This window comes from Nannobrachium achirus (genome assembly GCF_963921795.1).
Source record: "Nannobrachium achirus genome assembly, chromosome: 9".
NCBI classification, from domain to species: Eukaryota; Metazoa; Chordata; class Actinopteri; order Myctophiformes; family Myctophidae; genus Nannobrachium; species Nannobrachium achirus.
The window spans coordinates 3,886,658-3,899,647 of NC_137818.1; the positions used below are offsets into that span (position 1 = coordinate 3,886,658).

General features: G+C 44.2%; 1 protein-coding gene across 2 annotated transcripts in view; it reads left to right on the forward strand.

The window, feature by feature from the left end:
• The window catches only part of hm13 (histocompatibility (minor) 13), a 35,612-nt gene that overhangs the window by 15,657 nt on the left and 6,965 nt on the right, over nt 1-12,990 (forward strand). For both annotated transcript variants that reach the window (XM_080734084.1, XM_080734085.1), the window contains 10 exons: nt 1,387-1,485; nt 3,211-3,293; nt 6,228-6,316; nt 7,118-7,203; nt 7,609-7,734; nt 8,301-8,358; nt 8,622-8,705; nt 10,213-10,249; nt 10,400-10,502; nt 10,950-11,035. In XM_080734084.1, the coding sequence (XP_080590210.1) occupies nt 1,387-1,485; nt 3,211-3,293; nt 6,228-6,316; nt 7,118-7,203; nt 7,609-7,734; nt 8,301-8,358; nt 8,622-8,705; nt 10,213-10,249; nt 10,400-10,502; nt 10,950-11,035 (851 nt within the window). The remainder of the gene's footprint in view (nt 1-1,386; nt 1,486-3,210; nt 3,294-6,227; nt 6,317-7,117; nt 7,204-7,608; nt 7,735-8,300; nt 8,359-8,621; nt 8,706-10,212; nt 10,250-10,399; nt 10,503-10,949; nt 11,036-12,990) is intronic.

The window sequence follows — 12,990 nt, forward strand, 5'->3', positions numbered from 1 at the left end:
ACTCCTTGGCTGCCAAACCACTACTTCAACCCCTCATTTCTCACATGGCCCTCTTCTAGCGCCACCATGAGGCCGATTCTTGCACCAAACACATTTATGGACACAGCTCCTACAAATGTTGCCATAAAATCACGCAAATCGTTACACAGTATGTCTAGAATCATATGTCATCAACATGGATCTGTCACATTTGGCGCCACCATCAGGCCGATTTTTTAAACACATTTATGGACACTTATCCTACAGATTTTGCCCTAAAATCACGCTAAGTGGTACACAGTATGTCTAGAGTCAAGTCATCGAAATGGATCTGTCCCATTTAGTGCCACCATCTGGACGATTTTTACATGCGACATGACGGTCGCTTGTCTCCCGATTTAGAGAGTCTCACTCACTGGTAGATTGCCTATTTTGCCTATTAAGTACAGAGCCAACTCAGGTCCAGTATTCTAGAGTCTAGAGTAGAGGGTTGAAGTGGTTCACCTGAAGCCCATTTTACAAATGTTTTCTAAATGTTGTTTTCTGAAAAACGTGTTTCCATGTCAGTGATTCTCAAACCTTTTAATACCAAATTATATAGTATTTGTCCACCAAACTCCATCAAATGTTTTGTTCCAGGGACCCCCCAGAATCAAAGGTTTGAGTTAAAAATGTCCACTTTCTGATGTTGGGGACCACCAGTGGTCCTTGAGGGGGTTCCAGGTGGTCCCCAGCTAAATGATGGAGAGTAACCAAATGGACCCTTAATTAGAGTTAAATCTGCATTACTTAAATAATTGTTATTTTGATCAACATGGTAATTAGTCGGGGGCGTTAGGGAGATTTCGTGCTAATCAGTCTAAAAGCACCACATTTTGCACAGATGTAGCCCAGGGCATGCTCTAATGATTTAGCTAGGGCTAGGGACCTTCGGGGTCGCCACATCGGCCAAGTCAAGTTGGGCTCCCATCGACTTTCAATACAGGAGGAAAATACACAGAAAAACAGTTTTTTTCTGGGTAGTTAAGTAGCCCCTAGTTAGACCCCTCACATCCTGCTTAAAGCATATTTCTTTCTGGGTATTTTCCTTCTGTATAGAAAGTCGACGGGAGCCCAACTTGACTTGGCCGCTGTGGCGACCCCGAAGGTCGCCGACTCGGGCGCCCTAGCTAAATCATTAGAGCATGCCCTGGGCTACATCTGTGCAAAATGTGGCGCTTTTAGACTGATTAGCATGCCGAGTGTTGAGGCTAAATGTCATCAAATGGTGATTCGTGGCTCAATGCTGAATAAATAATGGACCTTGAAAAGCACTGCTGTTTATCATCACTAAACAATAACATCTCTCTCTCTCTCTCTCTCCCCCCTCCCTCTCTCCCTCCCTCCCCCTCTCCCTCCCCCCTCCAGAATGCCTCAGACATGCCAGAGACCATCACCAGCAGAGATGCTGCTCGCTTTCCCATCATCGCCAGCTGCACTCTGTTTGGCCTCTATCTGTTCTTCAAGGTAAGTTCGCACACACGCACGGTCGCACGCACGCACGCACGCACGCACGCACGCACGCACGCACGCACGCACGCAAACACACTAGGGCAGGGGTTTTCAAAGTGGGTGACGGGGCACCCTGGGGTGCCGTGATGCCAGTCCAGGGGTGCCACGAGATAATTTGATAATATTTGGAATTCATCATCAATATCACTACATCAATATCACTTCACTATGCTTAGTAAAACAGGCCTGATTTGCACTGTATTTGATATTTGAGTTATTTTTCCGCTCTTCACCAAAAATAGCAGATCTACAAGCTTACCACGTGTCACGTTGTGACACGTTGTGAGCTTGTAGATCGGCTATTTTTGGTGAACCTTCCCCCCCAGAATAGGCATGCTGGGGTTCAAGTGGTTTAACGTCAAGTACAATGTTATTTTCAGTCAGTTCTGATAGAAACAGATATTTCTCCAATAGGATGTACGATTCTAAAAATGAACAGTAATTCAGGGGTTGCGTGGATGAAAACGGTGACCTGAGTCCAAAAAGTTTGAAAACCCCTTCACTAGGGCTGTTAACATTCCTCAGAAATGTAACTTGAATATTACTCTTAAAGATACTAACTGTGTACTGTGGTACGGTACGGGATATTCCATGTTGTAACTGTGTATTCGTGGATTACTTTGTTTACTGACCAGCTTGGACCGGTAATGAAACATATTTTTTTCTTTCTGGGCACCTGGAGAGGTGGGCACTCAGGGTGGCACCTAAACCATCTGGGCACTAGGGGACATGTGGGCACTAGGGGACATGTGGGCACTAGGGGACATGTGGGCACTAGGGGACATGTGGGCACTAGGGGACATGTGGGCACTTAAGCCCCTTTTCGACTGCAGCTTTAGCACTGCACCGCACCGCACCGCACCACATAAAAATATCTACATTTTCCATTACACAAAAGTAAGAAACAAATTGACCCTTAACTGTGATTATGATACAATATAAATTTGTATTACAGCTATCCTAAATTATAATACACTATAATGGATTATAACTGTGATTATAATACACTATAAAGTATTAATGTATTACTATGATAACTATAATACACTATAATAGATTATACTAGTGATTATAACACAATATAATCTATTATCATGTATTACAACTATATCCTGGTGGTCTAAATGAAAAGTCAGTGAGTGATCAGTCATTATGAAGTGTTTGGCCCTGTGTGGCCTATAGCTCAGACCTACTCTAGACTGGATACTTTTTAGTACCACGTTTAGTACCGCTTTCACACCACTCTACCCAGGTCCTTGTAGTGGAAAACCTGGCACAAGTGGGCGTTGTGGTGTGGTGTTGGGCCAGTGGAAAAGGGGCTTTAGGGGGACAAGTGGGCACCTGGAGAGGTGGGCACCTAGACAACTGGGCACCAACCCAGTGATGAAAGCAACGAGTTGAAATGCTTGAGTCTGTTGGGAAAGGCTTTTACTTTAAATGTAAAAATATATCCCCATTGAGAGCAGAGAGAGTAGATCCTGAGAAATGAATCTCTCTCTCTCTCTAACACACCCACCCACACACGCACGCACGCACGCACGCACGCACGCACGCACACACACACACACACACACACACACACACACACACACACACACACACACACACCCACACACACACACACACGCATGCAGAAGGTACTGTGTGTTAATCATGTGTTGTTATCATGTGTGTGTTCAGGTGTTCTCTCAGGAATACATCAACCTGCTGCTGTCCATCTACTTCTTTGTTCTGGGAATCCTCGCTCTGTCGCACACCATGAGGTAACACACCACACCGCACGCACGCACGCACGCACGCACGCACGCACGCACACACACACACACACACACACACACACACACACACACACACACACACACAGGACAGTCACAATTATTACATAATCGTCTAATCGCAAATATTTGACATAATCGCGATTATTTTTCATAATCGTTTCCATGCTGAAAATGTTTCATATATTTAAAAAGAAAAGTCAAAAATAGTGGAAAGCTCACAACGCGTCTCGATGCGACGTGTTGTGAGCTTGTAGATCGGCTATTTCCACTATCAGTGTTCTTTTTTAAGTATAAAGTTGTCATAAAATGTCAGTCATTTCTTTGTATATTTAGGTTGTGGTCATATCTGCCATGTGCAACTTCAAAGCTAAAATCCAAATAGAAATGTAATTTTCAACGACAAAAACACAATTAAATTGTTAATCGCAATTATTTGAGTGACAATTAATCGTTGTGTAAAAGGACATAATCGTGACAGCCCTACACACACACACTAATAGGTGCTTGTGGCTCAGTATCTAGAGCGTCTGTCTGTGTGTGGGTTGACTGGGTTCAATCCTTGGCTCTTCCTGGCTCTGTGTCCTTGAGTAACTCACTGAATGCCTGATGTGATGCAACTCACTCAGGTGTTCCTGGTGAGTCTCAAGGCCTGCTTGTCAGTGTACATGCCTGGTACCATGAGGGCTGTGTGGTTTGAAAAACATGTCTGGTGCAAAAGACAACCGTGTTGGGGTTGTTATGACTCAATGAATGAATGTCTTTATTGCAGACTCATGGACTATAGAAAAACATACAATTACATAACAACAATAAACATAACTAAAAAACTGTCCAAATGAACATGTTAGACATTAATTTGTGACAGTTATAAGATTAGTTTTCTGGGGTTTTTATGCCTTTATTGATAGGACAGTAGACTGATAGGAAATGGGGGAGAGATGGGGAGTGATTTTCATATCGTCCCATCCCTACTATGTGGTATGTGCCTGGACCGGTAGGCCAGTGGGCGCCGCAACAGTTATAAATACAGGATCTTAAGCCAATGTTTCCTAAGGCTAGAGGAGTCTCTGAGTGCAGCTCTTCACAGGGCTACTTATACTGACAATGATGCAATAAGTTCCAAAAGTATTGACTCTTGCAGCCACACACCTTTCCCTTGCACTGCACCATCTAGCTACAGTACCTACTGTCTACTATGGTTGACTCCATGACCAGTGTGAACGTACAGGTCATTACCATGTAATGTAGTGAAGCACATTATTAGTACATGCTATTGAAGGATCTCCACGGAAATAAGCTTGCCTTACCCGAGTTTCAGTTGACCTTGTACCAGTGAACTGTACTGTCATGAAACTGACAGTACAGTTCCCTATGCAAAACCTCTAATAAACACCTCAATCAATCAATCAAGAACCACTGTACGGTAGCATGAAGTGTGTATTATTTGAATGTTCAGTAAAAACAAACCTTGTTTTTTCCTTCTCTCCCTCCAGTCCTCTGATGAGCAGGGTGTTAACCTCTCTCTGTGTCTCTCTCCTCCAGTCCTCTGATGAGCAGGGTGTTCCAGCCACCCTGCTAACCTCTCTCTGTGTCTCTCTCCTCCAGTCCTCTGATGAGCAGGGTGTTAACCTCTCTCTCTGTCTCTCTCCTCCAGTCCTCTGATGAGCAGGGTGTTAACCTCTCTCTCTGTGTCTCTCTCCTCCAGTCCTCTGATGAGCAGGGTGTTAACCTCTCTCTCTGTGTCTCTCTCCTCCAGTCCTCTGATGAGCAGGGTGTTAACCTCTCTCTGTGTCTCTCTCCTCCAGTCCTCTGATGAGCAGGGTGTTCCAGCCACTCTGCTAACCTCTCTCTCTCTGTGTCTCTCTCCCTTCCAGTCCTCTGATGAGCAGGGTGTTCCAGCCACCCTGCTAACCTCGCTCTCTCTCTGTCTCTCTCCCCTCCAGTCCACTGATGATCAGGGTGTCCCAGCCACCCTGCTAACCTCTCTCTCTCTCCCCTCCAGTCCACTGATGATCAGGGTGTCCCAGCCACCCTGCTAACCTCTCTCTGTGTCTCTCTCTCTCTCACCAGTCCTCTGATGATCAGGGTGTCCCAGCCACCCTGCTAACCTCTCTCTGTGTCTCTCTCCCTCCCCTCCAGTCCCCTGATGAGCAGGGTGTTCCAGCCATTCTGCTAACCTCTCTCTCTGTCTCTCTCTCCCCCCCAGTCCTCTGATGAGCAGGGTGTTCCAGCCACTCTGCTAACCTCTCTCTGTGTCTCTCTCTCTCCCCCCAGTCCCCTGATGAGCAGGGTGTCCCAGCCACCCTGCTAACCTCTCTCTGTCTCTCTCCCCCCAGTCCCCTGATGAGCAGGGTGTCCCAGCCACCCTGCTAACCTCTCTCTGTCTCTCTCCCCCCAGTCCCCTGATGAGCAGGGTGTCCCAGCCACCCTGCTAACCTCTCTCTGTCTCTCTCCCCCCAGTCCCCTGATGAGCAGGGTGTCCCAGCCACCCTGCTAACCTCTCTCTGTCTCTCTCCCCCCAGTCCCCTGATGAGCAGGGTGTCCCAGCCACCCTGCTAACCTCTCTCTGTGTCTCTCTCCCCTCCAGTCCTCTGATGAGCAGGGTGTTCCAGCCACCCTGCTAACCTCTCTCTCTGTGTGTCTCTCTCTCCCCCCAGTCCCCTGATGAGCAGGGTGTCCCAGCCACCCTGCTAACCTCTCTCTGTCTCTCTCCCCCCAGTCCCCTGATGAGCAGGGTGTCCCAGCCACCCTGCTAACCTCTCTCTCTGTGTGTCTCTCTCTCCCCTCCAGTCCTCTGATGAGCAGGGTGTTCCAGCCACCCTGCTAACCTCTCTCTCTGTCTCTCTCTCCCCCAGTCCTCTGATGAGCAGGCTGTTCCCAGCCACCCTGCTAACCTCTCTCTGTCTCTCTCCCCCCCAGTCCTCTGATGAGCAGGCTGTTCCCAGCCACCCTGCCCAACAAGCAGTACCAGCTGTTGTTCACGCAGGGCCAAGGAGAGGCCAAGGAAGGTAAACGGCACTTACAGCCCTCATATTTACCAGAGCAGGGATCAGACAAGAAAGATGTAAATCTGGGAAATTGTCATGTGAATCTTGACCAATCCTCAAGCTAGCACCACTCCCCCATTGAACTCGAAGGACTAAAGCCCTTTGCACACAGGACAGTGTTGCGTTTCTTTGTTTGCTGCATGAATAAAACACATTGGATTTGGTATGCAATGCTGTGCGGAATCGGCGCTGCGGATCCCAAAAGGAGTCATAGCTGCGAGCTTGTAGATTTGCTATTTTTGAAAAATAATGAAAATTCTAATTTTGACCCGATTCTATAAGTGTCTTTTGAATCCTTCTAAGTTTTTTTTGAAAAGCCTATGTTTCTATGTCAGCAATCTGGCCAGCCATCGTCAAAGAAAAGGTCCTTTTCAATTAACTGGAGCTCAGTTAGTCTGTTCTTGAGAGACTACTGTGTCAGTGGTTCTCAAACCTTTTCATGTGAAGGACCCCCAAAATGATATGTATTTGGCCACGGACCCCCAACTCAAAATATCTAGTTCCAGGGACCACCCAGAAGCAAAATTGGAGTTACAAACGTTAAAAATACATATATTCAAAGATTTGCACTTCATTTTCACAACTTTTTCAAAAATAGCAGATCTACAAGCTCACAGCGCGGTGCCGCGCTGTGAGCTTGTATATCTGCTATTTTTCAATAGTTAAGGCATTCAATAATCCTAGGCCCTAAATGGGTTAAAACGTCAGTCATTATTTTTTGTGTGACAATAATATAATCTGTCTGTTTGTCTGTCCATCCAGAGGTCGTCAACTATGAGTTTGACACCAAGGACCTGATCTGTCTCATCATCAGCAGTGTGGTCGGAGTCTGGTACCTCCTCAAGAAGGTACTGGCGTCTCATTGGTCAATACATACAACAGTGGTTCTCAACATGACATCTTATTGGTCAATACATACAACAGTGGTTCTCAACCTGACATCTTATTGGTCAATATATACAGCCGTAGTTCTCAATCTGACATCTTATTGGTCAATACACAGCAGTAGTTCTCAACCTGACATCTTATTGGTCAATACACAGCAGGTGGTTTAACAAAATCGTCCCTAATTGTGACACAGATAAACAAGACGTTTTTACGTATTATATCATCATGTAGCTGTAGGTCATGTACTGTATGCTAACAGTATTTTTGTGATGTGCAATGAGCTGACAGTATTGTTGTGATAGCCAATGAGCTGACAGTATTGTTGTGATAGCCAATGAGCTGACGGCATTGTTGTGATGTCACAGCACTGGGTGGCCAACAACCTGTTTGGCTTGGCGTTCGCCTTGAACGGAGTGGAGCTGCTCCACCTGAACAACGTCAGTACCGGCTGCATCCTGCTGGGGGGGCTGTTCGTCTACGACGTGTTCTGGGTGAGCAAAGAACACACACACACACACACACACACACACACACACACACACACACACACACACACATTGTATTTGTAAATGTTCTTTTCTTTAATAAAAGTGGGTTATTGATGATTCATAGCATCATGCTAGCTATGGGTTTCTCTTGTAGTCTAATAAGCAGAATGTGTTCAGGTAAAGGTATGATGGTACTTGTAGTCTTCTAAGCAGAATGTATTCAGGTAAAGGTATGATGGTACTTGTAGTCTTCTAAGCAGAATGTGTTCAGGCAAAGGGGGTATGATGGTACTTGTAGTCTTCTAAACAGAATGTATTCAGGTAAAGGTATGATGGTACTTGTAGTCTTCTCAGCAGAATGTACTCAGGTAAAGGGGGTATGATGGTACTTGTAGTCTTCTCAGCAGAATGCATGGTACTTGTTGGAGTCAGACATCATGGAGACTTTCAGAACCCCAACCCTAACCTGACTAAAACCTCTGTCTGTCTGTCTGTCTGTCTGTCTGTCTGTCTGTCTGTCTGTCTGTCTGTCTGTCTGTCTGTCTGTCTGTCTGTCTCTGTGTTTCCAGGTGTTTGGAACCAACGTCATGGTAACCGTGGCCAAGTCCTTTGAGGCCCCGATCAAATGTAAGTGATTTTGTGTGTGTGTGTGTGTGTGTGTGTGTGTGTGTGTGTGTGTGTGTGTGTGTGTGTGTGTGTGTGTGTGTGTGTGTGTGTGTGTGTGTGTGTGTGTGTGTGTGTGTGTGTGTGTGTGTGTGTGTGTGTGTGTGTGTGTGTGTGTGAGATTTTACGTGTTCAATGTGGACATTTATTTGCCAATATGACTAACAAACCCCCTCTGTCCCTCTCTGTGTCTGTCTCTTTGTCCCTCTCTCCCCCCTCCCCTCCAGTGGTGTTCCCCCAGGACCTGTTAGAGAGAGGATTGGAGGCCAGTAACTTTGCCATGCTGGGTCTGGGAGACATCGTCATTCCAGGTAGAACAACAACATGATGCACAGCGCTGACATTTGGATATTTCACTTTCAGACATGTTGGGTGTCATTGTTTATCGTCTGCTTAGGTTTCCGTGAGCAACCCAGATAGTTGTTAAGTTGCTTGATAAATGATACAAAATAAATTGGAGACTGCCCATTAGTCCGAATTTAGTTAGGGTTACTGAGGTTAGGGTTAGGCATAGTATTCTTAACACATTCGGACTAATGAACCTTCGGACCAATGCCATGGCACCAATAAATTACAAAAGTTCAGGGTTTCCTGCAGGAAAAAGTCTTGACCAGGGGGGGATCTCATGCGCGTGCGCCGAAATTTTTTGATAATTAATTAATTAATTCGAGTAATTAATTCACTTAATTTTTTATATTAATTCTTATTTTTGCCATGAATGTGCCCATGATGACGGAAAACACAACTACATGCTATCATCCACATTTATTCAACATTGAATAACTACGTTTTTCACAGGACAGTGTAACTTGTTTTTTCCCCCAGGTTAATCAACCAGCACTCGTGCCATATAAATAGAAGTCTACAGCACAGTAAAAAAAAAGAAACATTGGTGTAAAGTAACTAAGTAGATTTACTTAAGTATTGTACTTATACTGTACAAAGGAGATTTTCAGGTATTTGTACTTTACTTGAGTATTTCCTGTTTTCAGTACTTATTTACTCCACTACATCTGGGATCCAAATATTTTACTTCTACTCTTACAAAGTTAACTTTAGTTACTTGTTACTTTGGAGATATAAATGTTTATACTATAAAACATACACTAATACATTAACATACATAAAAAAAAGAAGTTGTTCTTTAACTTCTTCGGTGCCATATTTAAAGTCGGACCTCTTATATTGCCGGTTCGCCACCAAAGGGTTAAAAAAATAGTGTGCACACTGCACGCTGGTGTACGAATTCGTGCACAGATGATGCACTATTATCATATATGCATGTACACGCTTTTCACAGCTTTCAAACAAAAAAATCAGCTTGGAAATCCGTTCAGGCATTCAGGAGATACCAGCCCTTATGTTTTCTTCAAATGTAAACAAACATGGCTGCCATGTTTGAAAGATAGGGTTGGTATGGGGGTTAAACATGCAATTTCGCGATCGCGATCATGCCTAGTACATTGTTGGAGGTCCAAAAACTTTTTTTGAGATTTTTTTTAATACCCTTGGGGGGGCGGGGGGGTTTTCAGGCCGGGCGGGGCGCCTGGCCTGTAAAGTGCTGCAGGAAACCCTGAAGTTATTGAAAAAAACACGGCTGACTGCTGCTGAAAAGCAACGATTCACAAATAGATTAGACAAAAAAACTGTATGATCATTTTAATAGCATAGTTATGAGTGACAGATCAACTACATTCAAGACAGTGCAGGAGAGAGGGAATATCTTTGGGTTTCCTCGTTACCTCATTATAGCAGCTACAGTTGGAGAGCAAAACCTTGTTTATTTATAAAATCTATATCTTGTTTATTCCCCCCCAGGAATCTTCATTGCTCTGCTGCTGCGCTTTGATGTCAGGTGAGTGTTTCCATGTTGTTTACAGTAGTCTGGGTTCAGTGTAGTAAACTGTACTTACTGTAAAGATTACACTCTGCATATGGATCATATTTCTCTCTCTCTCTCTCTCTCTCTCTCTCTCTCTCTCTCTCTCTCTCTCTCTGTCTCCAGTCTAAAGAAGAACAGCAGAACATACTTCTACACCAGTTTCTTAGCGTATATCTTCGGGTTGGGTCTGACCATCTTCATCATGCACACCTTCAAACACGCACAGGTAACTGTCTGTCTGTCTGTCTGTCTGTCTGTCTGTCTGTCTGTCTGTCTGTCTGTCTGTCTGTCTGTCTGTCTGTCTGTCTGTCTGTCTGTCTGTCTGTCTGTCTATCGTATGTTTTGTTTCCCACAACTGTCTGTCTCTCAGCCCACTCTGTTGTACTTGCTCTTTAACCCATAGACATAGAAAAGACGTCTCTGGGGCGTTGGTAAAAAAGGATAGGCATTTTTATTAAGACAAGCTCAAAGTAAACGTTTGTCTCCTCATGCCAATAAAGCTTCATTGAATTGAAGGCCCGGAAAAGACACGCTGTGATTGGCCAGTAGTCACTTGAGTGGCAGTGTGCCTTCAGCACGTTTGCACTTCCACCAATCGGTCGCTTCAATGAACTGCAGTAGCGAATGAGTTGTCTAGATTTTTTTATCTAACCTGTCTCTCTCTCTCTCCCAGCCTGCTCTGTTGTACCTGGTTCCAGCCTGCATCGGGTTCCCATGCCTGGTTGCTCTGATCAAAGGAGAACTCACTGAAATGTTCAGGTAGGTCACCATAATAATAATTATCATCATAATAATAATAATAATAATAGGTAACTTAGAGCAGGGCAGGATAAGGTGCTGTGACACACTGTAGGTCCAGGGGTGCTGGACTCAGACCCTCTATACTTAATCAAACAGAACTGAGTTGCAAATGTCTCACCAAAAATAGCTGATCTACAAGCTCACAAGGTGTTCCCCCAGAATAGGGATGCTGTGGTTCAAGTGGTTAAATATCAAGTTGTGTATAAGGTTATTAAAAATATGGCTGACTAAAACTATGGTGAAAATGAGAAAAGAAGAAGATGATGATCGATTTCTTTTTTCACAGAAGAAAACTAAATGAAAAAAGAAAAAAAAGCTATGATAACTAAAACGAATAAATTGACAATTTCATCAACAAAAATGTAATGAGTGGAACTAAAAGACAAGTCATTGTATGTTTAGACTAACTGGCATTTGTTTCCATTTGTACACTCTGAGTTATGGGGGTCCTTGAGAATAAAAGGTTCCTAATGTGCCATGACATAGTACGGACATATTGATGACGCTTGCATGATGCTTGGCACGGGGAACTGGAGTGCAGCAGTGCATGGCACACTGGTGCTGCCCGCCCCAAAAGGCCATCTCTGTGGACGTTTTGCCTTTCCCAATTTACATAATATACAAATGTGCTGATAAATGCTGCCCTGGATAACCATAGCAACTGAGCCAGCTATTTTCCTATTGGCCCGTATCATGACTCATCGGGTTGGCACGCTGAAAGCTGATTGGTTCATGCACCTACTACAGGTAGAATGAACCACAGGTTTCCTAGTTGGAAACAAGGAAGTTCAGATAAGGAAAGGACACTAATGCGTTTTTTGGCACCACGGCTATGCACCATGACACTCTGTGGCAAAACTCGCACCGGAAGTTCCATGAATAACATTGGAGTCCTATGAGAGCGCGGCTGGACAGCTCATGAACAAAAAGATTATTCAGAACGATAGAGACCTTTATAAAATACTCTGCTCAGGAATATAAAAGAAAACATGTCACACATTGTTTTCTGCTGTGTTGCTTTTTTGGCATGTACACTGTATAACATTATAGAGGCATCTAAAGAGCACAAAGTATGTTTCTAAACTAGCTAGTATCGCGAGACTCCACCATTCCCTGTCTGGAATCCAAATCTCGCGATAGCTCAGAGACAGAAACTATACATGCCGCTGTTTAGCTGTCTCAATAACATTATGTACCGTGGACATCGAAAAGCATGTGATTGTAAAAATACCTGTGATATGTCTTCTTTTATATTCCTGGAGCGATTATATAACAAAGGTCTCTATGGTTCAGAATTATTTGTTGTTCATGAGCTGTCCCAGCCGGCTCTCATAGACTCCAATGTTATTCATGGAACTTCCGGTGCGAGTTTTGCCACCGAGTGTCGTGGTGGCATAGCCGTGGTCACTGAGTGTCTTCTCCTCGTAGTCTTCTTGGTTGGAAAGAAACAAGTAGAAATCCAGACATTTCACATCTTCCTTCTCTTCTCTTCTCTTCTCTTCTCTTCTCTTCTCTTCTCTTCTCTTCTCTTCTCTTCTCTTCTCTTCTCTTCTCTCTTTTCTTTCTTCTCTTCTTCCTGTGTTTAATGAAGACTAACACTAGTTTCTCTGCTTCTTCTCTTTCCTTCTGTTCCATTTCTCACCGTCTGTTTTTCATTTCACTTCTTTTGTTTGCTTTTGCTTTTTATCCATCACTTTCTTTCTTTATCCCTCTCTCTTTCTGTCTCTCTTTCTCTCTAACTCTCTCTGTTCTAACTCTCGCCCCCTCTCTAACTCTTTATCTAACTCTCTCTTTCTGTCTCTAACTCTGTTTCTAACTCTCTCTCTTTCTCTCTAACTCTTCATCTAACTCTCTCTCTCACTAACTCTCTTTGTCTCTAACTTTCTATCTCTAACTTTCTAACTCTCCCTCCC